Here is a 25,223-nt window from a genome sequence, read left to right on the forward strand (position 1 = left end):
TGAAATTTCAGCAGATGTGAAGAAACGAACAAAATATTTTTTTAGGAGTTTCATTTAAAGAATGGCGACTTTGTTGCATGTGGCCAATATTGGCGAATCAGTGATGTTTTTTTTTTCGTTTTAAGATTAAAGTATGAAACTTGTAAAAAGTTGGATAAAAAGGGTACCGCTAGTGATTAAGTTGTCAAGTTGCTTTTTCGGAGTGTATAAATTTATGTGTAATTTAGCTGTTTTTTACAGCAACCAATAATGGTTAGGTTTTATGTTTATGAACTTCTTTTAGTTAAGTTGCTACAAAAAAAGAGGATCAAAAAGCTATAAAGATGATGTTATTGTATAACGTGTTCAACTGTGGGAATTTTAAGACCCCTAAAATCACGGAAAGTTAAAGAAATTGTGTGTACCATAACATGTGTGTTCCAGAACTGCAAGAGTCTACTAGTTTTTATTAATTTTTCGATATTTGGCCTGTTCCCGTACTTTATAAAGTGGTAAAAGTCGTAAAAGTTGTAAAAGTCGTAAACGATTTTCATATAAATTTTGTGTACGGGAACGCAAAATGTGTAAAAGTGGTAAAAATTGTAAAAACTTTTTAGTTCTGGAACGGAGCTATTATAAAGCAGAAAATGTTATCATATTTAAAATTGCTAGCTGCTGATACCCGATATTTGTTTATAACTGTTACTAAATGTCCGTTAAAACAAAATCGCAAATAAGGATATACTATCAAAGAAATCGAGGTCAATGTATGGCCAGGCTACCTTACAATAGTTGCAATGAAATCTGAATGGATAGCATACCATAAAGCAGCGTCGCCCAAGATAATACCATCAAACTATAGCAAATGTTTATGTATATGTGAAAAAAACAACAAACACATTATTTTTATCATTCGTTTTTGCACATGTACACTGTGAATGAGAGAGAATAGCAAATGCAAAACAACTCAGTGGGCGCCCGCACTATACAGATGGGCGACCCTGCCATAAAGCGACGTTTGTCTTATAACTCTAAAGAAACAAAATTTGCTTGCCATAGAGCATATTAAATATTGTATTTTTACACGATTATTGGATAATTTTTAACAATTGTTAACAAATGTTGTCCGCAAGCAGAAAATTTTAACAATTCTTCACTTAGAAATTGGATATTTTTGCGGGTCTGTTACCTGCATACAAAATTTAAATGAAATTCAATGTTTGGCCAGGCCACCTTACAATAGTTGCAATGCAATCAGAATGGATGGCACACTATGATGTCACATTTTCATTGACAAATTACTTAAAGCGTTTCTACACGGTATGTTTTTTACATATTTGTGCATACCAACTGTCACTTTTTACCAATCTGAATTTTGTACACATGGTGTGAACCATACAGAAATTTCAATGCATCAAAGAGTTATGTGCATACATATGTATATTTTTCGAATAGAACGCGCTCTATTCTCGTCTGTACAACCAAAGGTAAACAGCTGTTTTGTTTGTACGCGATATAAATAAAGAAAAAACAGAAAACGAATGAAAAATAAAATTTTGCCGTGCTGAAGGAATTACATATGGGCGAAAAAAGTGACATTTGCTATGCATGAATCTGTAAAAAACATACCGGGTAGAAACCCCATTACAGCAAAACAAACATATGGTCTGTTCCTTTACTTTTGAAAATGTTAAAACCGGCAAAAGTAGTAAAAGTTGTAAACTGCTCCCATATGAATTGTATTGGGTCTAAAGTAAAGGAACGCATTTCGAGTAAAAAGTGGTAAAACTTTAAGATTCTTGCACGTAAAGGAACAAAACTATAAAAAATATTTCTATTTCAGAGACTAATGCTATGTTTACATTAGAGCATTATCAGGATCCTTGCACAAAACGGTGTTAAAAATATCCCTAAGCGTTATGTAGTTTTGATGTAGGTTTTAGACACCCCACTTGGACTCGGTGTTAAAAAAAAGTATGTCCCATATGAAACGGTTTGCACTCATTGCATGCCTATATGTTTGTAATCGGTTATATAAATTAACACTCGATAAGAGAATTAAACAAACGGCCCAAAATTTATACAATTAAAATGGTTGAGATGAGAATATTATTGGTATGCATTTAAGAACTCTATCAATTATTCTCCTTCTGAAAAGAAATCATTGAGTAAATGATGTGTTGTGTCATTTTCAGAATAGATTTTTTTCTATTCATTTGATTTAATCTAACAAAACGCGTAATATTTATTGTCTCATCAATTGGTTTCCATTAAAAAAAGTATGGCAACGAATTTAATTGAAATTCACTTTTAGCAATAAAAAACTTATTGTTAAGATGTTTTGTTTTTCTTGTTTTTTTTTTTTTCTATTAAACATTAAGTTTACTAGCAAGTGTGTGTGTGTGATGGCAAAAAACACATGCTCTGCATTAATAAATTTATTGCAACAAAAAATTATAGAACCGAATGGTATACAACAGCATCGCAGTACGAAATATTACAATTAACAGACAATCACAAAATTTTACATGAAAATGTAAAAAAACAAAATAAAATGTATTAATGTTTGTGTGTTTTTATTCAATAAAATGATATATAACAGTGACTGGTTGGCTGGCTTGTTGACAAGCCCCCTAAAAAACACAATCAAACATACGCTCTGCAATAGCTGAGTCTGTTAACTTGGTATTTTGTAACAAATGTTAAAAAAATGTTGTCTGTTGACACCAAAGTTCTGCATAAAAGCGAAAATCGGAAGATATTTTTATTAAAAAATATTTTTTATGTAATGTAGTTGAAAATATCTCTCACAATCAGCTGTTGTTGTACGTTGTTTTAACCAGTTGTTTTAATACATTTAACGTCAAATAAATTGAGATAGAGCAATATATTACAATAATGTAAATGCCGTTTAACAACTAGATTAAGTTTCAGCTAAACGTGTCCTTATGCCATGTTTACATTAGAGCCCTTTTCCGGGTTAACCTTTAGACTACGTTTAGATTTATAAATCCACTCGATTTCAAATGACAACTTCATATCGTATATGTCAAATAAATTCTAGTTCTAAATCCACTCGATTTTATTTGACGAAAATGCTATGGAATTGACATTTGAAATCCAGTGGATTTCGTAAGTCTTAACGTACTATTGTGGAGTTGACGTTAGAAATCTAGTGGATTTATTAAATCCAGTTATATGTAAACGTACTATTACACTCCCATTAAAAATTCAATATTGAAAGCGTCAAATAAATTAAGCCAGTACATTATAATATTCGCTAATGTAAATGCCGCTTAACACTTATATTAGACATGTGTTAGAAAACATGTATTTTATGTGAAATGAAACTGATAGTTCAAATTATGGGATTTATTAAACTATAACGGAGTTTGCATTAGAGCTTTTTGCCGGGTTAATCTTCTTTATGAGGATTTATTTTACATTTGCGCTATGAAATTGACACAAAAAACCCAGTGGGTTTAATAAATTCAGTTAAGTCCAAATACGCCCCTTATAGTACGGTTACATTAGAGTTTTTTTGCAGGGTAAACACGCTTCATGAGGATTTATTTGACGTCTGCGATATGGATTTGACATTTGAAACCCAAACCCATTGGGTTAATCCACTTAAGTGTAACCGGGGTATTATGCTTGGTTTACATTTACAAAATCCACTCGATTTCAACTGTCAATTCCATTGATTAAACGTCAAATGAAATCCAATGGACTTCGGATGAGTTTTCATTTGACGTATACGCAAAGGAATTGACAGTTCAAATCGAGTGGATTTCGTAAATGTAAACCAAGCATTACTCTCTCAAAAGAAGGTATGTCGTGTTTACATTAGAGCTTTCTGGGGGTTTTTTTCTGTTCCTCTACTTTTACAAATGTTGATAGTGACAAAAAATTGTAAAAGTGGTGAACTGTTCTCATATAAATTGTATGCTTTTTAAAGTAGGGGAACACTTTGCGGGTAAAAATGATAAAAAGTGGTAACCTCAGGTACACGACATTGATTTATACGCAATGGAATTGACATTTGAAATCTAGTGAATTTATTAAATCCAGTTATATGTAAACATACTATTACTATGTAAATCTTAATAAATACGTAAACAGACACAACTAATATTACTAACCGAGAGATGAGCACAAACCTCCCCATGAACAAGAGAAGAACGGTATTGCGAAAAGAAGAAAAAAACCGAAATGATTAACATATTCAATTAATCTGCGCATTTTCATTGTGTAAACGAACAAATAAAATACAATTGCTCATTTATTTAGTGTGTTTTGTTATAGATTTTTTTAACGAGTATTACTAGGCGTTTACACCAGACAGTTTGTCTTCAAATACAACTCTGATTTACTAACAAATGCATACATTTGTCGTTTGTCTCTTAGCTGTCCATCAGTTTTTCACAGACAGCCGGGTTGACAAATTTCTGACATTTTTGTGAAAAAGAAGTCAGATGATAATTCAAATGTGCTGAAAACAAAAGAATATGTACAAAACAAAATATGTGAACGGAAAACAAAAAGAAATAGGTGATTTTCATTCATAATTTTACAACTGTTTTCGCAGTTGTCTGGAAGCCTACGTCACACAGGCATGTTGTGGGATTTTGACAATCAATACATGAAGTCAACTGTTCTGTCATTTGTAAACGCAGGGTTAGTATTTAGAACACAGCCAAAACAATGAATTGAATGAATAACAAGAACAAAAATGCATCATTCATTTCAACATAGTTGCCCATACATTGACGACAATCGGAAAACAAGCATGCATGCATTCATAGCAATTGCAGTAGCAGGCAAACACCAACAACAACAACCATATTATACATGTGCCATAGACCAAATGACAATGCGAATTTTTAGTTATACTCTGAAATAAACGCAAACATCAAACGTCGCATGCTGCCGACAAGTTCTTCACACGGACTGTTCCTCTCTCGCTGTTTCCCCCCACCTCCTATTGCTATGGGTGTTCTCTCCTCCGTTGTCATAGTCGCCGATCATGGCAGACATCATGTCGCTTTATTTTCTATATACACTACACTGTATACTGTAAAGCATTCGTAAATTATCTCGTGACTTTTTTAATACTACAACACCACGACACGACAATGATATGGGGATATATGTATGGCAGGCAGCGTCAAATGTCATTAAAAATGAATAATATTAAAACAAATACAAACACCACGAAAACACATTTTAATCGTTCAGTTATCAAGATATAATAGAGAAATCATTAGGGGGATTCACAAATGCTAATCGGGATACATATTTAATGAGCTGCCACCAATTATAGGTTATAAGTGGAAGAATAGGTGGAGCCTTTTGCCTCTGTGTATTGAATAAGTAGAAGTAAAAAACGTCTAAAGATACATTTACATCAAACAACTTTATCCTTGAAAACACTCTTAAGCCGCATTTACATCAAATAGCTTTGTAAATGCCAAATAAATGGTGTATTTGCCTAAAACACTTTATTTTAGGTACCTGTGCCAAATAAATGTCATATTTACCTATAATACGTGTTTTAGCGGCAAGTGTAAATTAGGTTTTATGTCAAGTATTTATTATTTTAATTTATTGCTAGCCATTTTTCTTGGGTGTTTATTTTCCTGTTGAGGGTGGTTAATCATTCCAATGCAATTGTTGCATTGTAATTGTCCCAAGCTTATTAACTAGATCCTATGATGATGATGATTAATGTGAAAATGAATTATTTATTACTTAATAAACAATTGAAATTGCGAGTTTTTTTCTTGGTTATATATGACACATTTAGTTTAACACAATATTGGGAAAATGCAATTTAAATTAAATATTGCATTTTATTTTATAAATTAGAATGTTATGGCATTTGGTTATCCATATTCCGTTAATGAATATTTGATATAAATTTTTTTTTTTTTGTTCTTACTACCATTATACAATTCTTTGAATAAAACAAATGTTTCACGCCGCACGTGTAATTCAGAGATGAATAGTGTATACAATGTTTCAGAAAAGGTTCATGTTATTTGAATTTGTAATACAAAAATTAAATAATCAACGGAATAAATGAGTTAGGGGGATTGTATAATTGATATATTACGTATACGTTATGTGTACAAATTGGACTTCGTTTACTTTACAAACGGATGAATAAAAAACCTATGTATTTTAAATGAGAAAAATATGCCAAAAGTAGAGAAAAACTATGATATTACTCTTCCATAAAAAGTAAGTGCCTGTTTCACTATATCGAAAGAAAATTATTGCGAACGAAAAACACGTAAACTTTGGTTTTCATGGCAATATTGACTTTGTGTTTGCTTTAAAACAACTACAACATTTAAAAATCATACACGAGTTTAGTTGTTTTTCTTTCGTTTTCATTTTCGTTCGACATAGTGAAACGGGCTGTAAATCTTACTGAAAATGTAAACATACATAACTAATATCATGATAATAGCTCAATATCTATTTTGACAGTAGTTTTAACACATTTAACGTCGAATAAATTGAGCCAGTACCAATGTTTGGGTAAAGTACTGTGTAGTTTTGGCCGTTTTTACACTGTTCGGCATGATGCGGAAAAATTCAAATTCATTTGAAATACATATATGGCGGCAAACATTTCAACGCTGGATTTTGGTGTCGGCGTCGCCCTGTTTTTGTTGTTTTTTCTCAACGCCCAACACAAAACTTTACTCAGACGTTGGATGCGTTTTCAGCTTAAATTTGACACGTTTAAGAAAACATGTGTTTTACGTGTAATTAAATCAAATAATCGGATTTATTAAAGCAAGTTTTATGCCCTTATAGTACGGTTACACTACAGTTTTATGCCGGGTTAACCCACTTCGAGAGGATTTATTTGACGTTTAATCCGGTTAAGTGTAACCGGGGTAAAACTCTCCCAAATAAAGTTATACCAAGTTTACATTAGAGCATATTGACGGGTTAATCTTTATGAGGAATTATTTAATGTATACGCAGTGGAATTGACGTTTGAAATGCAGTGGATTTATTGAATCCACTTTTAAATAATTCTTGAATAATTCACATGAACTATTTTCATTTTTTTGACAATAAATGCATGTGTTGCATTCACATGACCTGTGTAAATTCAGCATTACATGCAACAGAGTAGTATTATCCATGGTACAATAATAGGTCTGTACGATAACCCAAAAGTTTGTACAAATTTGCACAAACTTTTACAAAATGCTGTTCGATAACAAACTTGTAAAGTAAAAGAGAGCGAATTTGGAGACAATAGAGAATTTTGGAGAGCTTTGGAGAGTTTTGTTTACAAGTTTTTGCAAGGAAAATTTTTCTTGTAAGAACTTGCAAGTTACATCAGCTGATTTAAATTCGAATGTTTTGTGACAGACTTCTTGGCAAAAAACATAAACAAACGTTTGGTTATTAAAATATACAGAAATAACAAAGGGAAAAATTAATAAAGGTAGATGCATCGGTTAATTGTTCCAACAAAAAAAAAAAAAAAAACTGCTTTAACCCTATATTTTAAATTAAATGCAAGGACAAGACATTTTATTCGCGTGGCTAAATTTGTAGATTTTTTAATATGCAGTAATACTTGCGAATGAACGATTTGTTCTAAAAGTACGGGAACGGAAAAATTACAAATATTGTAAAATTTCTAGCTGAAATGTCGCCGTATCTGCAAATCGGATGTCAGCAATAGGTGTGTTCGTTTACTCAACAATTTGAACAAATTTGTACAAGTCCAGTAACTTTTTGTAATCGGCTAAGGTCTTTTGCATTGTACTGTAGAGTAAACGAACAACATCCAGTAACAATTTGTAAAAATTTTGAGTAAACGAACACACATAATCACGATGCTAGATCAGCCAAACTGTTCAAGTAGAAGATAAGAGAATGGCATTTTGTTTTCGCTGTCTTAAGTTTTGGATACAACTTTTGCTATTTTTTGAACACTCACTGGCAATAATATTCTGGAGAATAACTGAAGTGATTTTCATTTTTTACTCTACTTGCTACTTTTAAAATAAACAGTGAAGTTCTAAATTTCATATGTTTTTGTAAAACCGACTAACTATGAATATACATCTACCTTTATTATTGCTCCATGTCATTTGACGTTTTAAGCCATGGCTACAGGGTTTTATTTTTCAGCGATTTTCATACCTGGCCTTCCTCTACTTTTTTATACCATGGTATTATCGTCGTTCATGTGAAAACAATATGTTTATCTCTTTATAGCCCATTTAGATATGACTTCATTAGCCGGATTTAGCACATTATCAGTTTTTATTTGCTAAATCCAGCCAAAATCTATGAGATTTCCCATTCAAAAATAAATCCTCCTATTGAGTGGATTTGTTTTAAATCTGGCATAAATCCTCGTATACAACTCTGCTTTTTGCAACATGTTCCTAGAAAATACAAAAAGTTGCACGCTGGCACAAGAAACAAGGTAGATCCATCGGTGAATTGCTACACTAAAAATAATTTAAAATGTAAAAATTTGTAAACAAGGCGGAAAATTTAATTTGTTTTGATGTACAAAGTTGATTTTAATCAACCAAGACTAATATTTACGATGTCTAAACGATAAAATAATTCTTTATTTGCTCTTTAGTTAGCATTAGTAGCATATTGTGCTAACATTTTCAGTATTAAACAATAAATTTGTAATTTGACGTATGTTTTTTGAGACGAATTCAATTTACAAAAAATTCTTTTGACGTTTTAAATTCGATCAGATGGGCTGATGCATCTACCTTGGTAATTGTGCTATGAACAAAAATCAGCTGACTGCCATTTAAATTATCCCAAATGTATATCTAAATGGATTTATTAAATCCAGTCGAGGATTTATGATTAGTCGAAATGAGCTATAATTTAAATCAACTGTGTTTTTAAAATCCAACACAGTGTAAACGCAATATAATTTACATATACACCCAGCAAAATTTGAAGGAAAGGGTTCAATGCGATGGCGTGATTTCATGGCATCTTTTGCATTGGTTCAAACGAAGTCGTGAAAGATCCGATCTTTTCATCAGCATTTGAACCCATGCTAAGGAAGTCGTGAAAGATCCGATCTTTTCACCAGCATTTGAACCCATTCCATTTATCCAATAGAGATGAATTTTGTGTTTTTATTTATATTTTTTTCTAAATATATAACATTAATTGTCGGAGACTCTTGATGTTGTCGGAGACTCGAAATCACAACCAACGTTGTTAAAACTCTCGTCGTAATGATAATCATCGAACATTTTGCTGGGCATACATACAGATAAAACATATAAAAAGGCGTTTGCATTAGAGCTTTTTATGCGGATTTATTTGACGTTTGCGCTATGGAATTGACATGTGACAATCTAGCGGACTATGACGATAGACCATATGTATATAATGCTGTGTTTATATCGAGTTTAAAGAAAAAATTAATATACATTTTCATAATACCTATCAATATGTAATATTAATAAATTTATGTCTTGATTTTGTGGTTATTTAAACCACGCATCTGTTTGGTTTAGAGGGCGTATATTCCATAATTGTGAATAATTTTTGCGAAAAAGAAAGGAAAGACATACATACATTGAACAATACATCATCGTACCATCAATAAAATGCAAAATTAAAAAAAAAATAAAAAAAAGAAAAACAGTTAAAACAGATTCTCTGACGCATATCAATTTTCAACACAGAGACCGCAGCATAAAAGCACAGACAGCCAGATAGACACACACACACTGAAAACGGAGGACGACATAAGCCAAGAAAAAGTTGTGTTACTAATTGGAATCGAATTTCAAAATTTATGACTTTATATATTTAGTTGTTGACGCGAACAAACTATGAATGAGGATGAACATATTATTTTTAACTTTATAAAGCAACATACGTTAAGTTTTGTAAGTGTACATACATGCATGCAAACATGTGAATGTATGGACGTTTCAACCTTCATGTATGTTGTACCCACCATGTGTTTGCATGTACCAAATACCACGCATTTGGTTTTGAATTTTATTTTTTTTCTCTGTGTGTTTGTTTTTTTGTCTTCCATTGCAATGAATCATGCATTTTCACTTGGGTATTGGACAAAGTTGCCGGCCGGCTTACAAAAAATATACATAAATTAGTGTTACTGTGTGATTTTTGCTTAAGATGACTGACCAGACCAGACTCGAGGTTATAGAAATTCACGAACACGCCCACAATCTTCAAATGCATTAAGGAAGGATTCAAAGTATTTTTTGCAATATTTTCATGTTTAAAATAATGTAAATGCCGTTATTCATGTTCGTGTTTTAAATGTTAGAATAGAAAGTCATATGCTTGCTTTACATTTACGAAATCCACTCGATTTCAACTGTCACTTTCTTTGCGTATACGTCAAATGAAAACTCATCCGAAATCCATTCGATTTCATTTGACGTTTAAGCAATGGAATTGATAGTTGAAATCGAATGGATTTCGTTAATGTAAACCAAGCAATATTTTGAATCATTTCATGGCGATTATATAAATAATTTTTGGACAAAACTACATTTTCTCAACTAGAACGATAATCAGCTGTTTTTGTGTGTAGTACCTATATTATTGTGTCATGGTCGTTATTACATAGAATTTCCGTGTGTTGAAAACAATGCCGCTTAACGGTGTTTAAACTACCTGGCCACACATCAAATTACATATTAGGTATTATTGTATTTAATTACCCACTTGTATATACACAAATATCTGCATATAAACATATTGGACACCACACAAAAACACACTTGCATATTTGTGGTGATAGTTTCTTGGCCAAGCAACAAGTTTAAATGTGTTCCACTGACAGGCTTAGTAAATAATTTAAGCTTTTTAATGGAATTTTGTTACTTTCTCACTCAATGACTCTCTCTCACTGACGCGGTGTCACCTCAAATACTCCCTCACTTTGTTATGAGTTTTTGGGTTCCTTAACCGTTTCGTTTGCCGGCTTTTTACTGAACATAACATGACCGGCTAACCAACCGGCTGTTGGCAAAAAAAAAAACTTGGAATACCTACGTGCCAAAAAGAAATACATAATGTACTTGGCAAAAAAATATGTAAATTTCGGTTTGTGTGGCATGGAGGCAAACATGTCAAACGGATTTTATTATATTATTGGTTGCTCTGTCTGGAGTAAAAAGAAAAAAAAATGCCGAAACATTTCTTTATAATTCTACGTAATATTTTGTATAAATATTTTCACAATCAGATGGATATAATTATGTATTCAAAAAAGGTCAATGAACTATTTAATGCCTGGTTGTGGTAAGAATGATTCATGTGGTGGAATTCGGTTAAACATTGTTGGCTTATCAAACATGACAACAGTATGGAAATGTGTCAAATTGATTACTATAGAACAAGTAGTTGCATAAGGGATATGTAAACATAGCCTAAAGCTAGGGTCACATTAGGCAAATATTTGCTCTAGAGACCGGCAGTGTGCGCTTACTGAGAGCAAATGAGCGTAAATAATTCATTGACATTTATGCTCACTTGCTCTCAGTAAACACACACTCCCTGTCGCTGGAGCAAATATTTGCCTAATGTGACCTTACCTTTACAGTAGCTTAATTTTGTGTCAAGATTGGCATATGATTTACAATTTGATATATGACGTTTTTAATAGTAAAACTGGCAATAAGAGAAATTGCACGGGAACGTTTTTTTTTGCAAAAACAATAAATCTGTGCATGTTCTGCAACAACGCTATGATAAATGTACCAAAGAATTACTATAACAAATTATTATTGCACCATGAAATGTGTGTTCTCATAAATGTGTGCACTTTCGAGTCTCTTCTGTTAAAGTGCGTTTACATATAACAGCATTTGTTTGATCCAGGGGCTGGATTCTTGTTCTATGAAAATTTGAAATGAAAAATAGTCCATAGGCAAGTTTCCTTGCGGCAACTGTCAGTTTGAGGGTGTTGAGAGGCAAAGGGTTACCATATGTCTCACCTCTCTCTACCTCAAACTGACAATTGCCGCAAGGAAAATTGCCTAATGTAAATATGGAAATATTTCCTTTATATTTTGTTATTTTTCTCTTTCAAGACGAGCTGATTCATCAGAAGGTTTTTGTAAATGAAAAAGAATGTCAGAGAAATTGTCATCACAAACCACTACATGTTTCGCACTTTGGTGAGAAGCGCTCATCAGGTGTATTTTGTGCGGCAATCTGACTATGTCTCTACCCTAAATTTTTCCTGCTATATATACCGAATTTATTGCAAATTTATTTATTATTTATTTCCTTTATAATTTTTTTCATTTGACAGCTTTTTTCCTTTATAAAAGTTTTCATTTCACATTTTCATAGAAACAGAATTGAGCCCCAGGAGTTTCAATTGTCAAATCCATTACATATACTCAAATAAATCCTAATAAAGGAGGTTAACCCTGCAAACAACTTTTAGTCAAATTTGGCGGCAAGTTGAGCAAGTCATTGAGCGTATTAAAGGTGTCATCATAATTTGTAAATTTTCATGAATTGATGTAAATGCGCTATTAAACTGAATTTGGCAATTCTCCATGAATCACATCATGGCATGAATGGGAATTTCTGTGTATAATATCATATCATTTTGCTTTTAATGAATTAAATGATTTAACTTTTATAAACTACCAAGAAGAAAAAGAAGATATCTTTTGGCCAATATTGTAAAAAAAATACAAAAGTCATCATAGGATGATGATCGATGATGGCAGTGATGGCATAAATTTTGCCCGATTGCCATAATAATGATGACGCTGATGAATGTTAACGTCATTATCATGGTCATCATCGTTGCAACCATCAATGTTGTAGCCATTAACAAAATGACTGGTTGTGTTGTGATTTGTTGCTGCCAAGCGATCCTCTAAGCCCAGGTGGTGGTAAACGTTTAGTTAAAAGTTGAAACACTGTATCAACACTTCCTCCTTAATGCAAGGCAAAACGGTTTTTGTTATTTACCATTTTTGCGCTAACGTAAACACGCTGAGTAATGCAAATTCCCCAAACGTACGACGACGACACAACATAAAACGACAAAGACCAATTGGAGCCAGCACAATGTTCGTTCCATAGATGCAAATAAGTTATATTGTTGTTTGTTATTTGTGAATTAAATATGTGTTTTTGTAAATATAGGCAGGCTCCCCTAACTAACAACATAGGTATCTACATAACATACATTGTTTAGTTATTTACGTAGATATGTATGTATGTAAGTATATTTACATATGCATGTACATATGTTCAACTAGTTTATGTTTCCAATTATTATACATACCATGTGCAATATGTGGCATGATAATTTTGCATAAAATTAATTGTAGTTTTAATTGCATCATGACGTTGATGAAATAGCACTTTCCGCATCTGATTGCTATCACTGCGAAAACTAATTGAGCAACAACAACAACCATTTACGTCTGTAACACCGTCACAACCATCAACAGCAAACACTCCGGTGATCACACTGACAGTGGTGTATCATCCTGCTGCTATGGCTTCTGCTCCATCAAACAGTGTAATGGTAATGGTTAACAATTAACTGTATTCAAAAAAAATGTCATCGCGGAAAGCTATGTTACTTTTAAGAAATATTTTTAAATTGAATTTTACTTTTGCTGTGGATTTTTCCAGTCTTTACTCTATATCAAGGCCTTCAGAAGGTCGGCCATTCAGAGTACTGTTAACAACATTTGACAACAAACATAATAGATTGTTCATTATTGTGATTTGATTTCCTTTGTATTTTATGTCACAATAATTTATTTGACAGCAAACTAAATAGTCAGGGCTAACTAGTTTGGGCTGAGTGTCCGACTGTGTAGACTGTGCTCTATATTTTATGATAGAAAAAATATTTAAAGTACTCCCAAACGTTTGTATTTTCTCATGAGTTAACTTTAACAGTTACTCTTTTGGCAAATGTAAACACCTCAGTTCAATATCGTAATAATAAGCTTTATCGTGATTCCTTTAACATAATCCTCCTAATAAAAACAGTTATGTAAACATAACATTACTCGTATTGGCTAAATATTAACGCACTTGCATTTAAAACAGGTGTTTTGGGAATTTACGTCATTTATTTGACAGATATTCTATGGAAATGACAACATAAATGACGCATGTTGTATGACACATATTATGTTGTACTTGAAAAGCGTTCCGGTACAACAATCAATATTGACATAATCGAAAAGGACCAGGGTTGATATACCAAGACTAAATGGCTCTGCACATACGGTCCGTTGAGTGTTGCGTTACAACAAAAACATGAAAACTTCAAGAAAAACTTGGCTTCACTTACACATTTTTCATGTGTTTGTTGATTTTAACGCGCAACGCGACTCACAACGGATCATATGTATTTGGCCCCTAAGTAATTCTCTGAAATAACAAATATTTTTCCTTCCTGAAGAATAAAAACATTATGAATGTAAAGTGTGGTCAGGAGGCTAAACATATTGGAAAATATGTAAATTATCCATCAAGTAAGGTATTGTACTGTAACGGAGTTATATTAAAATATGATGTGACATGTTTATGTGGCAATCTGTAGCAACAAATAAAGCAAGCGAAATTATGGCAGATAATGGGATGTGTGATATGTGGAGAGGACATATTTATATAAACCGGTTTACATTTATGAAATCCAGAGGACTTTAATTTGATTCTTCAAAGTAGTCTGCGGTATTCTAAGATTATCATTCACTTTGTATTTTCTCTAAATCATTATGTTTGTTCATTAACCATTAAATAATACTAGATGCAAAGTGTGGCCAGGCCACTTAACATGTTGGATTACATGGAATTATTGAGTGACGTACGGTATCGTAAAGTATCAAAAATACATTGAATATATAAAAAACGACATAAAAACGGTCACCCGTAACAAGAGGTGAAGAAATTTAAAGGTTTCGGAATATACGGGTATGTTCTGAGACACACTTCACCTCTCACTTCACGCCTCAAGTATTTTGCTCAACCAATTTACTCTTATTTTTCGAGTATTTTATGGAAGGACTAGCGTGTACTCTTCTTTTTAAATACCCTAATGAATCTTAGTCCCAAGAAAGAAGCAAAAAATAGGAGTAAAAGGGGAGGACAAAATGCTTGAGGCGTGAAGTGAGAGGTGAAGTGTGTCTCAGAATCGTATACCAATTTCGAAAACTGTGTATGCACTTGTTTTCGATTTTGTAAAGCTCTCAGTAAAAGAACTGTCAAAAAGTCTCTATCGAATCGCTCTCTTTTGCAGTAAATTTATTTTAACAGACGACTTCAAGCAACAATTTGTGCAAAATGTTACAAATTGTCAGGTATCCGAACATACCTCTTTACGGTGTCATGCCCAACTCTGTAAAAACGGCCTAAACAACGGAAAACAGCTCAAATTCAATTTTTAACAGGTCAAGTAAAGAGTATAACAACAAAATAACAACAAGAAAATCATTCATGCTGTCAAAATGCTTGTTTAAGTTTTCATACAATTAATTCACAATAACATTCAATTTGACAGATTAAATTATATCAGTAGTGCGATTCTCTAACTCATTTTTTGAGTTATCGACAAATGTCGGTATAATTAAAATACTTATAATTTCGGTAATTAACGATGTTTTTCCGTAAGTTAGCGACGAATAAAAAGTAGTCCTAAAGTTCTACCGATAGCAAGAGTGTTATCGACTTGTATTAGAACTTTTTATTCAATATTTTGCTTTTAACTTTACCGATTTTTGACGGTAACTCAAAAAATGAGTCAAGCTATAAACACATCCAACGTTTGGGTAATGTTTTGTGTCGTTTTGACCGTTTTTACACTGTTTGGCATGATGCCGAAAAATTGAAATTCATTTGAAAGTCCATATTTATATTAGGCAATTTTCTTGCGGCAATTGTCAGTTTGATGGAGAGAGAGGTGAGGCATATTGTAAACCTTTGCCTCTCAACACCCTCACTCACCTACAAACTGACAATTGCCGTAAGGAAAATTGCCTAATGTAAATATGGACAAATATATGCCGACAAACATATCAATGCTGGTCTTTGTTGTCGGCGTCGCCCTGTTGTTGTTCTTTTTTTTCAACGCCCAACACAAAACTTTACTCCAACGTTGGATGTGCATTCAGCTTTAAAGAATCGCATTACAGATAACGGTCTTACGCCCCTTTATTACTTCCTAATGCAGCTTAAGAAAAACAGATTTGAACCGAATTCGCAAAGAACTTTGAAAAAATGTTATGGCCCCGGCACATACGGTACGTTGTGCGTTGCGTCACGCGTTAAAAACAACAACCACATGCAAAAAATGTAAGTGATGCCAAGTTTGTTCTTGAAGTTTTCATGTGGTTGTTGTAACGCGACGCACAACGTACCGTATGTGCCGGGGCCATTAGAGGGGCATGGACATCGCGTTTGGCAACTTTTTAAAGGTAACTGGCCACAAGACAAATTCTTATCTTAAGATTTAGTGAATTTTCTTGCGCCAATGCGCCTGAATTTCATATTGCTCGATAAAACCAAGTTCTTGTGATCTCTGAAAGTATGCAAATATCTCAAGGGTTTAAAAAAATTAAAATATATATCTAAACATGTTATCTCTAAAAAATATTATTTCAAACAAAAATTGTATATGCTCTACTAGGGGGACTCGGATGGAATGTTGTCATATTTTTGTTGTAGGTATTTTACAGATAAGACTGAAACATTTTGTTTTTTTTTTAAATAGTAATGACACCATCGACAATAATAGAATGCCATGCTGTGCTATTACTAGACTTTATTATGTTTTATTATTAAACACAATAAAAATAAAATACGCTTTAATTAACATAAAATGAAGTAATAAAAAAAGATTTTAATATAACATTCCAGTGCTCAGTTACTAGGTGCCTAGATGCTGGTTGGCTGACAGACCACACAATTGTTTTGGGAGCATTGATGATAAATTGAAAGTCAAATCAAAACTAGCATCAACATCATCATTTAATTTTAAGGCAAGAAATTGAAATGAAACAAGCAAAGAAATAAAATACGAAAAATAATAGCCAATCATGGGACAAATATTGTTGTCATTGATTCAATTGCAAAAAAAAAAACATAAAAATATAATTTGCCGACAATCTTAACAATTGACTACCAATCAAGACAATCAATTTCAAATTAAAACGAAACAAAAACAACACACAAATGTGGACATTGGCACTCTCGTTACTTACTGACACGCCATTTTCAATATAGACACGCCCTTTCTTCCCTACCACTCACTACCTTTGCTCAGTCGTGCGTGTTTGCATGTCACTTTATATCATAACTAAATCGTAAGACCAAAGTCACAAATTATCATTGACAGCCGGGCGTTTTTATAAATCAAATGCTAAGTCCAATTTAATGGACACATTCTTGGCATACTATTCCAAGAATTCGGAGATTTCTAGATACCACCACTTGGACAAGGGGCCGAAGTATGTTGTAGTATTATTGATTAATGGGAAATAAATTCCTGTTTGCATCGTTTGAATTGCCAATTTTTTAATTGAAACATATGCCCAGATTCAAATTTCTTGGTAAGGTTTTTTTTTTTTTTTGGAAATAAAAACCACAAATAAAACAAAAACTTTGTCTGGGGACATACGCAATTTGTGGGAATTTTAATGTCGTCATTTTAAACCAATCACACACAAGCCACAAGATATTTTTCCATCACTTTTTCATTATAACAGAATTGTTGTTATTTTTCAAATGAATTTCATTGATTTCAACATTTTTTGGACGCTTTCACAGGAATTTTATTTATTTTATTAGTATTAAGTAAGATAACCTTTTATTTTTATTTGTATTTTGGGTTATCGGAAATCCATCCTTCCTACCTTTTGTTTCATGACGAAATATTCACTTATATTTTTTTTTTTAAAACAACAAATTTTGCATTAAAGAATACCGTAAAGAAAAGTGGGCGTTAAAAGGTTTGTAGCGTAGAATCGTATGGCTTTGATAAATTTTGGCGGAAACTAAAACAAAATTACACGTTTGACTCGTTAACTCGTTCGATCGAAATTAAAATTAGAACTAAATTAGATTAACTGAGTGAGAGTATGCTATAGGAGCAACAGTCAGCAGCTAGCTAGCCAAGTACCAAGTAGCTAGTAGACCAAGTAGAGCTAAAAATGAATGATCGATCAATGGCAAGCAGCCACAATGTCTGCATCACAATCTCAGTGATATTAGTCAGTATTTCGTTATTACGTTCGTTTGTCGGTTCGCTTGTTTGGATTTCTTGCCGGCTGAATGCTTGAATAGTGATAATGAGAGATTTAACCGAATGAACGAACACACAAGCCAACAGTAGTTGTTGTATTAGTACTGACTGTCCGTAAAATTATTATTAACAACAAGTAGTACATGCAGCAAAATCTAAATAGGGTATGAAATTTTAGAGATAGAATTTAATAGAATGCAATAAAATTCTACAATGTTTGTCTGTCAGGCTGAAATTATTGTGGCCAATTTAAATTTTAAGAGTAAGTTTGTGTTTCTTTGGTATGAATTGAATACCACTTGACAATTAAAATGTTTTGTCTTCTTGAATTTGTGTTTAAAAAGTCTAAGTGGTGTAAAGTGTGACCAGGCCACTTAACAATTAGGGTGGGATATCAATTATTCATTCAATGTTGGTAATGTAGCGGTTAATATACTTTTCCGTTACATTACCAACACTCCATTGCTTGTTTGAAGCTCTAATTCATGGTGCAATTATAAGGTGGCGTAAAAAGGCCAATGTCAAATTCATTTTTATTGTGAATCAATCGTATCAATTAATTGTTGACAGCTTGAAGGAATTTCAATGAAAATAGTGACCCATGACACAATAATAAAGGTACTACACCAAAAACAGCTGATTATCGTTCTAGTTGTAAAAATGCATTAGCTCTGTTCCTTTACGTGCAAGAATCTTCAAGTTGTACAACTTTTTACTTGAAAAGCGTTCCTTTACTTCAGACACTATACAATTCATATGGAAGCAGTTTACAACTTTTACTACTTTTGCCGGTTTTACCATTTTCAAAAGTAAAGGAACAGACCAATTATTGTAAATAAAACGACATACAAAATGTAAACAATCAATTCACAGTAAAGCGTTATTGTAAACAAATGTTGACGTTTAGTCTGGTTTTGGGAGAATGATGTAACACCTTCTTATTCCTCCATGGTTCGAGCTACGCGACCTTATTAAAAAGACGTTGCTAATTCTTGCAATATTTAAAAAAAACTCTGTGTGTTCATATTCAAGCTTGATTTAGCAAATTCAGTTATTTTAACTTGTCATTTTCATACAGTATATGTCAAATAAATGCAGATAATGCATCGTACAAATAGAGCAAACGTCAAATAAATCCCCATATAGAAGGTTAACTCGGCAAAAAGCTCTAAAGGCCAGAACAGAATCAATCATCGCTTGCTTCCTAAATGTCAAATTATAAAGGAATGCCAGAGCCTCCTAAAGGAGAACGCAGGCGGATTTGCAAAGAGGCTCTGGCATTCCTTTACAAATTGCCATTTGGGGAAGCAAGCAAAGCAAGCGATGATTGATCCTGTTCTGGCCTTAATGCAAGCGTCGTTATAAGGTTATAACGCTTTATATTCAATTGACTGTGCGATATTAAATCTACATTTATATCGAATTTCTCTCAAATATATGATATATTATCCCAAAATTTGATTGTCAAAAGATTATCATTCACTTTGTATTTCCCCGAAAACATCACCATGTTTGTGCTTTAACAATTAAATAATACTGGATACAAAGTGTGGCCAGGGCACTTAACATGTTGGATAACATAGAAGTTATTCAGTGACGTACGGTGTCGTAAAGTATGAAAAATGCATTGAATATTGAGAAATCGACATAAAAACAGTCATTTGTAGCAAGAACTAAAGAAATTTGAAGGTTTCGGGAGAAAATGGTATGTAGACAATGTGGAGGCAACATATCTCTTAATCATATACCATTTTCGAGAACTGCGTATGTACCTTGGTTTCGATTTTGTCGTTTCAAAATCAACACCCTTTATACAACAACAAATAACATTAAAGCAAAATTGCTACACTGTTAACCTGCTACCACCAACATCATGAATGTTCTTAAAATCACTCTAATCTGAAACAGATTCTCAAGCAAATCGTTTATAGTCCACACACATATAACTAACTATGTATGTACGTACATAAAATAAGAAAAAAATATACAATGATTAAATATTATCACGTTACGTCAATAAAAGTAGTAAACGGCAAAAAACAAGCAGCACCAACAATACAAAGCAAAATATTTGCCATGCAAACCGAACGAACAAGCTATCTCTGTAGAGGCAGGCGACTAACAAACTTTGCTACTTCTTCTGCAGGCAGTGGCGATTATACGTCTATCCGCATAACCAACCAACTATACATCCACATTTACCAACTAGCCAGGCAGGCAGCTAGCTAGCTAGGCGCGGTGTAATGTTGTTTTTAGAAAAACCAAAACAACAAACGACGACGACAGAATGTCTAGCATGTTTGGCTGCTGTTGTTGCACACATGATTGAGAAAAGCAAGCGGACAATGATGGACAATATTTGTAAATATCTACACCTATACATTGGCTTGGCTGTGTATTTAGCTAGGCTACTTTATATTGTAAGGCGACGATAGATGAATGGACAAACAGAGACAACATCAGTGGCCAATAGAATAATCAACAGGTCTCGGTGGGTATAACATTTTGGTATTAGGGATAGGCTAGTTCGAGAACTTAAGTTTTGGTTGAATGTAGTGGAAAATACAAGCATAAGAACACACCTATTATGCCTTTACACAGTTTGGTGTATGTATGTAATTACTTTACACACGGCAAATTTCTTTTTTTTTGTGCAAAAATACAAAATGCACCCCGAGTTGATGGCGATGTTGGCCATGAGTCGTTGTCCATGATATCTTTATAATAGTAAACTTTGATTGCATTAACTGTAACGGCTGATCTTTGCCATAAAACAGAACTTGTTTATCATTTAAGGCCATAACAAAGACAGATCACCAAGCAACCAACCTACCACATGGCGACAGCAAATAAGAGTAAAAGTTATAACTTGTTGCCGTGCCATAAAGGCGTACGTACAATCGTTGCTAATAGCACTCTTTGTTAAAAAAAAATTCTTTGCAGTGGCTACAAATTGAATAGGGAGAAGAAGGTCTAATGCAAACAGTGTAATTTCTTGGAAGCGCTTGTCATAAAATTTTGTTATATTTTTAATTCTTTTCACAGAACTGAGAAATGTATATCAAGTTCAGAGTAATAAAATGCGCAACTGGGATGTCATGTTATCTATATGAAATGAAATTGTTATAAAAATTATTTTCTCGACATTTTTGTTCCTAAAGAATCATGAAGATAGATATGATGTAACATGTGATTAGGCCACCTAACTAGTTGTATGTCTTATTCATTATTTGTAACGTAAAGAAGACGTATGGTAGAAGGGCAAATCTTTAGTAACGAATTAATCCTGATAGAGGGTTGGGAGAAATGGAGTAATAACAATTAAAGCAGTGTGTTTTACTAAAATCACTTTGATGTAAATGCGCTATTAGAGGTTTAAACATTTCAACTTCTCGAAATAACCAATATTTTTGTTTCTTAACAATCATGAAGAAGATGGCATGTGACCAGGCAGCCCTTAGCGTTTTAAATTATTTATTACGTAATGTATTGTAACATAAGGAAGACGTATTGTAGATGGATAATCTGTAGCGCAGTGTGAAAGGTAATTAAAGACATTAGTTGTGTTCCAAAAGTAAAAAGTTCCCAAAAAATGCATTCCCATACGCCAAAATGTTGCAAAATGTTAATTTCTCTTTGAACAAAAATGGCGCTGAATCGCATTCTCTTTTGAAACTTTTTACACGACAAATTTGGGCGAGTTTGCTTTAGTTTTTTGACGTTTCTGTCATTTTTCTGTTCCCGTACATTTTGAAAAAAAAAAGTGTATGTGGAGCTCATTTTCGACATTTTGTACTTTTGAAACATTTAACTTTAAAAAAGTAGTGGAACGGAGCTATTTTGATAAATTCTATTGGCACTTAAAACAACACTTTTGCAAATAGTCGTTCTTAATTTGTTGTAGAGTTGTATAGTTCATGAACGAACTAGTTCAATTGAACGATTCATTGAAAGGAGCGTATGAACTAGATCAGTCGATATAGTTCATTATAGTTCAATAGTTCACTGAACTATAATCAGAGTCGGTGACCGTACGATCAACAAACGAACGATTCACAATCTAGTTCAACATGTCGTTCACAAATGCATAAAATGACGCCGTCGTCCGTGTTAAGTGATGCCTTCGTTATGTGATGAGTTTGTTTACGTTTTGGATCAAGGTACATGGAATAGATGTTCGAAAATTAAGATTTCTACAAAAACATAACATATTCCAATATGCCGAATCCATTACCTATTGAATGTGCCTTGTTCTGGATAGAAAAAGGAACAAATAAAAGAAACACACACACACAAAGCATAACATTTTTTGCCAGCCAACTAAATGAAGGACGTATTTTCTTAAATTTATACAAATTTAATCTTTCTTTATGAGTGGAATGAAGCTATGCAAATGTAATATTTTTGTTCTGGAGTAGTTAAATTATATTATTCTATTGTTCGTTTCTATTTGGTGTATGTATGTATGCGTTTTCATCCAACGAACGATTAAGAGCCGGTGAACGATTCTGATCCGAATGATTGAACTAGATAGTGAACTATGAACTAGATTACTGAACTAGTTCAGTTAAAAGAGCTGAACTATTGAAATAGATCTTTCAAATGAACTAGATTGTACAACTCTAATTTGTTGTAAATGTACAAACATTTCAAGCTTATTAAGATGTAAATGCGCTATTTTATATTTAGTTTTATTAAGATTAAGGGTGCCACCGTGGTGCAATGGTATGCACACCCGCCTTGCACTCTAAAGGTCGAGGGTTCGATTCCCCGGCCAGTCGACATCAAACACTTTTCAACGGTGACAAAATACCCCTCAGTACTGTTGGCGACATTTCCTGAGTATTTCAGCCTTGTAGAACTTCTCTACAAGTGGTGTCTTAAGATACGCAGTTCGGACTCGGCGATAAACAGTAGGTCCCATATCATTGAGCTAATATGAATCGGTGTGCACTCATTGATATGAGAGAAGTCTCCCTCGTCCTTTCTGCGATGTTTGTGGAACAATTATTTTTATTATTAAGATTAAATAATTTTCTGTAATAACTAATACTTTTCCTTCCTGAAGACTACAAAAATAACGAAGGTAATGAAAAGAAGGTAAATTATCCATCTTGTATGGTATTGTAACGTAACGTAATGTGCCATATTTATGTAGCAACCTGAAGCAACAAATAAAGCAAAAAATATGTCTCTTGATAATGGGATGTGAGACGGCATATTTATAAAAACATGTTTACCTTTGTGAAATCCAGTGGATTTTAATTTTATTGTCAAAAATAGTCTGCCGTATACTAAGATTGTTATTCACTGTGTATTTCCTAGAAATAATCATAATCATGTTTGCTCCTTAACAATGAAATAATATTGGAAGCAACGTGTGGCCAGGCCACTTAATATGTTGGATGACATGGAAATTATTGAGTCACGTAACGTATCAAAAAACGCATTGAATATGGAGAAAGCGAAATAAAAAAATAAATAAATCTGTAGCAAGCAGTAAATAAATTTAAAGTTTTCGGAAGAAGGTGGATATTTGGACTATTAGATATTTAGATATTTCAACGATATTATGTTAACAAAGTTTTGATAGAAGAATTGTGAGAAATAAAATATGAGCCACTTCACGTTGATAAACTTTCAACACATTTAAGCTGATAGCACATCCAACGTTTGACTAAAGTTTTGTGTTGGGCGTTGAGAAAAAACAGCAACAACAGGGCGACGCCGGCACCAAAGTCCAGCGTTGATCTGTTTGCCGGCATATATTTCAAATGAATTTGAATTTTTCGGCATCATGCCCAACAGTGTAAAAACTGCCAAAACGACACAATACTTTACACAAACGTTGGATGTGTTTTCACTTTAGACTATTATCCCATTTGCATATAACCTAAAGCTGACAAAAAATCGACGGCACTATCGATAATATCGATTATTATTTAAAAATTCAATATCGATAGATAGTTCTGCCTATCGATATTATCGGAATAAAAAACTCCTAACCTGAAATCCATTGAAATAAATAGAAATTTAGCTGCTTTTCTGCTATGTGTGTGTAAGAAAGTAAGTCCGTAGACACGTACACACTTTTCGGTAAAATAAAATGTATTTTTTTACATTTTTTATAAAATAAAAGCAGTTGGTTATTCTCCTTTACATTTCTGTAAACTATTTTTGCATAATTTCAAGAAAATCAGTGATATTTCCGTCATTTTCATCTCCAAATTAATGGGGATGACAACTTAACGATAATATCGATAGCAATCGATATTTTAAAAAATTATATCGAAAATATCTAATGTTGGGAATATCGATGGTTTGCCAGCTCTAATATAACCGGACTGGGTCTCAAATGTCAATTACTTTGCGTGTGCGTCAAAATATGAAAAAGGTCATGAAGAAAGTTAACCCCACAAAAGCTCTAATGCAAACGGCGTTTATGCTGCAATTAGCAAATCCAATGGATTTAAGTTGTCATTTTCATACAATATATGTCAAATAATTCCAGATAATGCACTTATCGTATCATTGGATAAGTGTATAGTCTAAAGGGTGATTTAGCACACAATTTAATTAAAACCAATATTAACTTGCACTTATGACAATTCATTTGGAAATTGACAACATTTATTTGGCTATTAGATCCATTAACATGTCAACGTTATGAAGATGTAAATGCGCTATAATCAATATCTACAGGATGTAAAGTGTGGCCAGGCCACTTTGTAATGGCTTAAGTAGGCACGCAAATTATTCCGTCACGTATGGTACTGTAACGTAGTGAAGGCGTGTCGTAAAAAGGGAATACAGCCTATTCCAATGTCAACTTCTTCTAGTCTACACTGCAATGTAATGATGACACATACTTTCGGGCTCTACTGTTAAAGACTATATGGTTGTTTTTTTAAGGAAGGCAAGGTGAGCCTGAAACTCGATT

The 25,223-nt window shown here is 33.1% G+C and overlaps 1 protein-coding gene across 5 annotated transcripts in view; it reads right to left on the reverse strand.

The window, feature by feature from the left end:
- Positions 1 to 25,223, reverse strand: part of ITP (ion transport peptide) — a 136,310-nt gene that overhangs the window by 16,169 nt on the left and 94,918 nt on the right. The window contains exon 1 of one of the 5 annotated variants that reach the window (XM_073991985.1): positions 17,895 to 18,175. The exons of 3 other annotated variants lie outside the window; for them this stretch is intronic. In XM_073991985.1, coding sequence (XP_073848086.1) covers positions 17,895 to 17,906 — 12 coding nt within the window. In that variant the 5' untranslated portion in view covers positions 17,907 to 18,175. Of the gene's footprint in view, positions 1 to 17,894; positions 18,176 to 25,223 lie in introns of those variants that run through there. One more of the 5 variants, XM_073991982.1, reaches the window with a different exon arrangement.

This window comes from Musca autumnalis, unplaced genomic scaffold (assembly GCF_047663935.1).
Source record: "Musca autumnalis isolate F117 unplaced genomic scaffold, ASM4766393v1 scaffold_5, whole genome shotgun sequence".
Classification (NCBI taxonomy): domain Eukaryota; kingdom Metazoa; phylum Arthropoda; class Insecta; order Diptera; family Muscidae; genus Musca; species Musca autumnalis.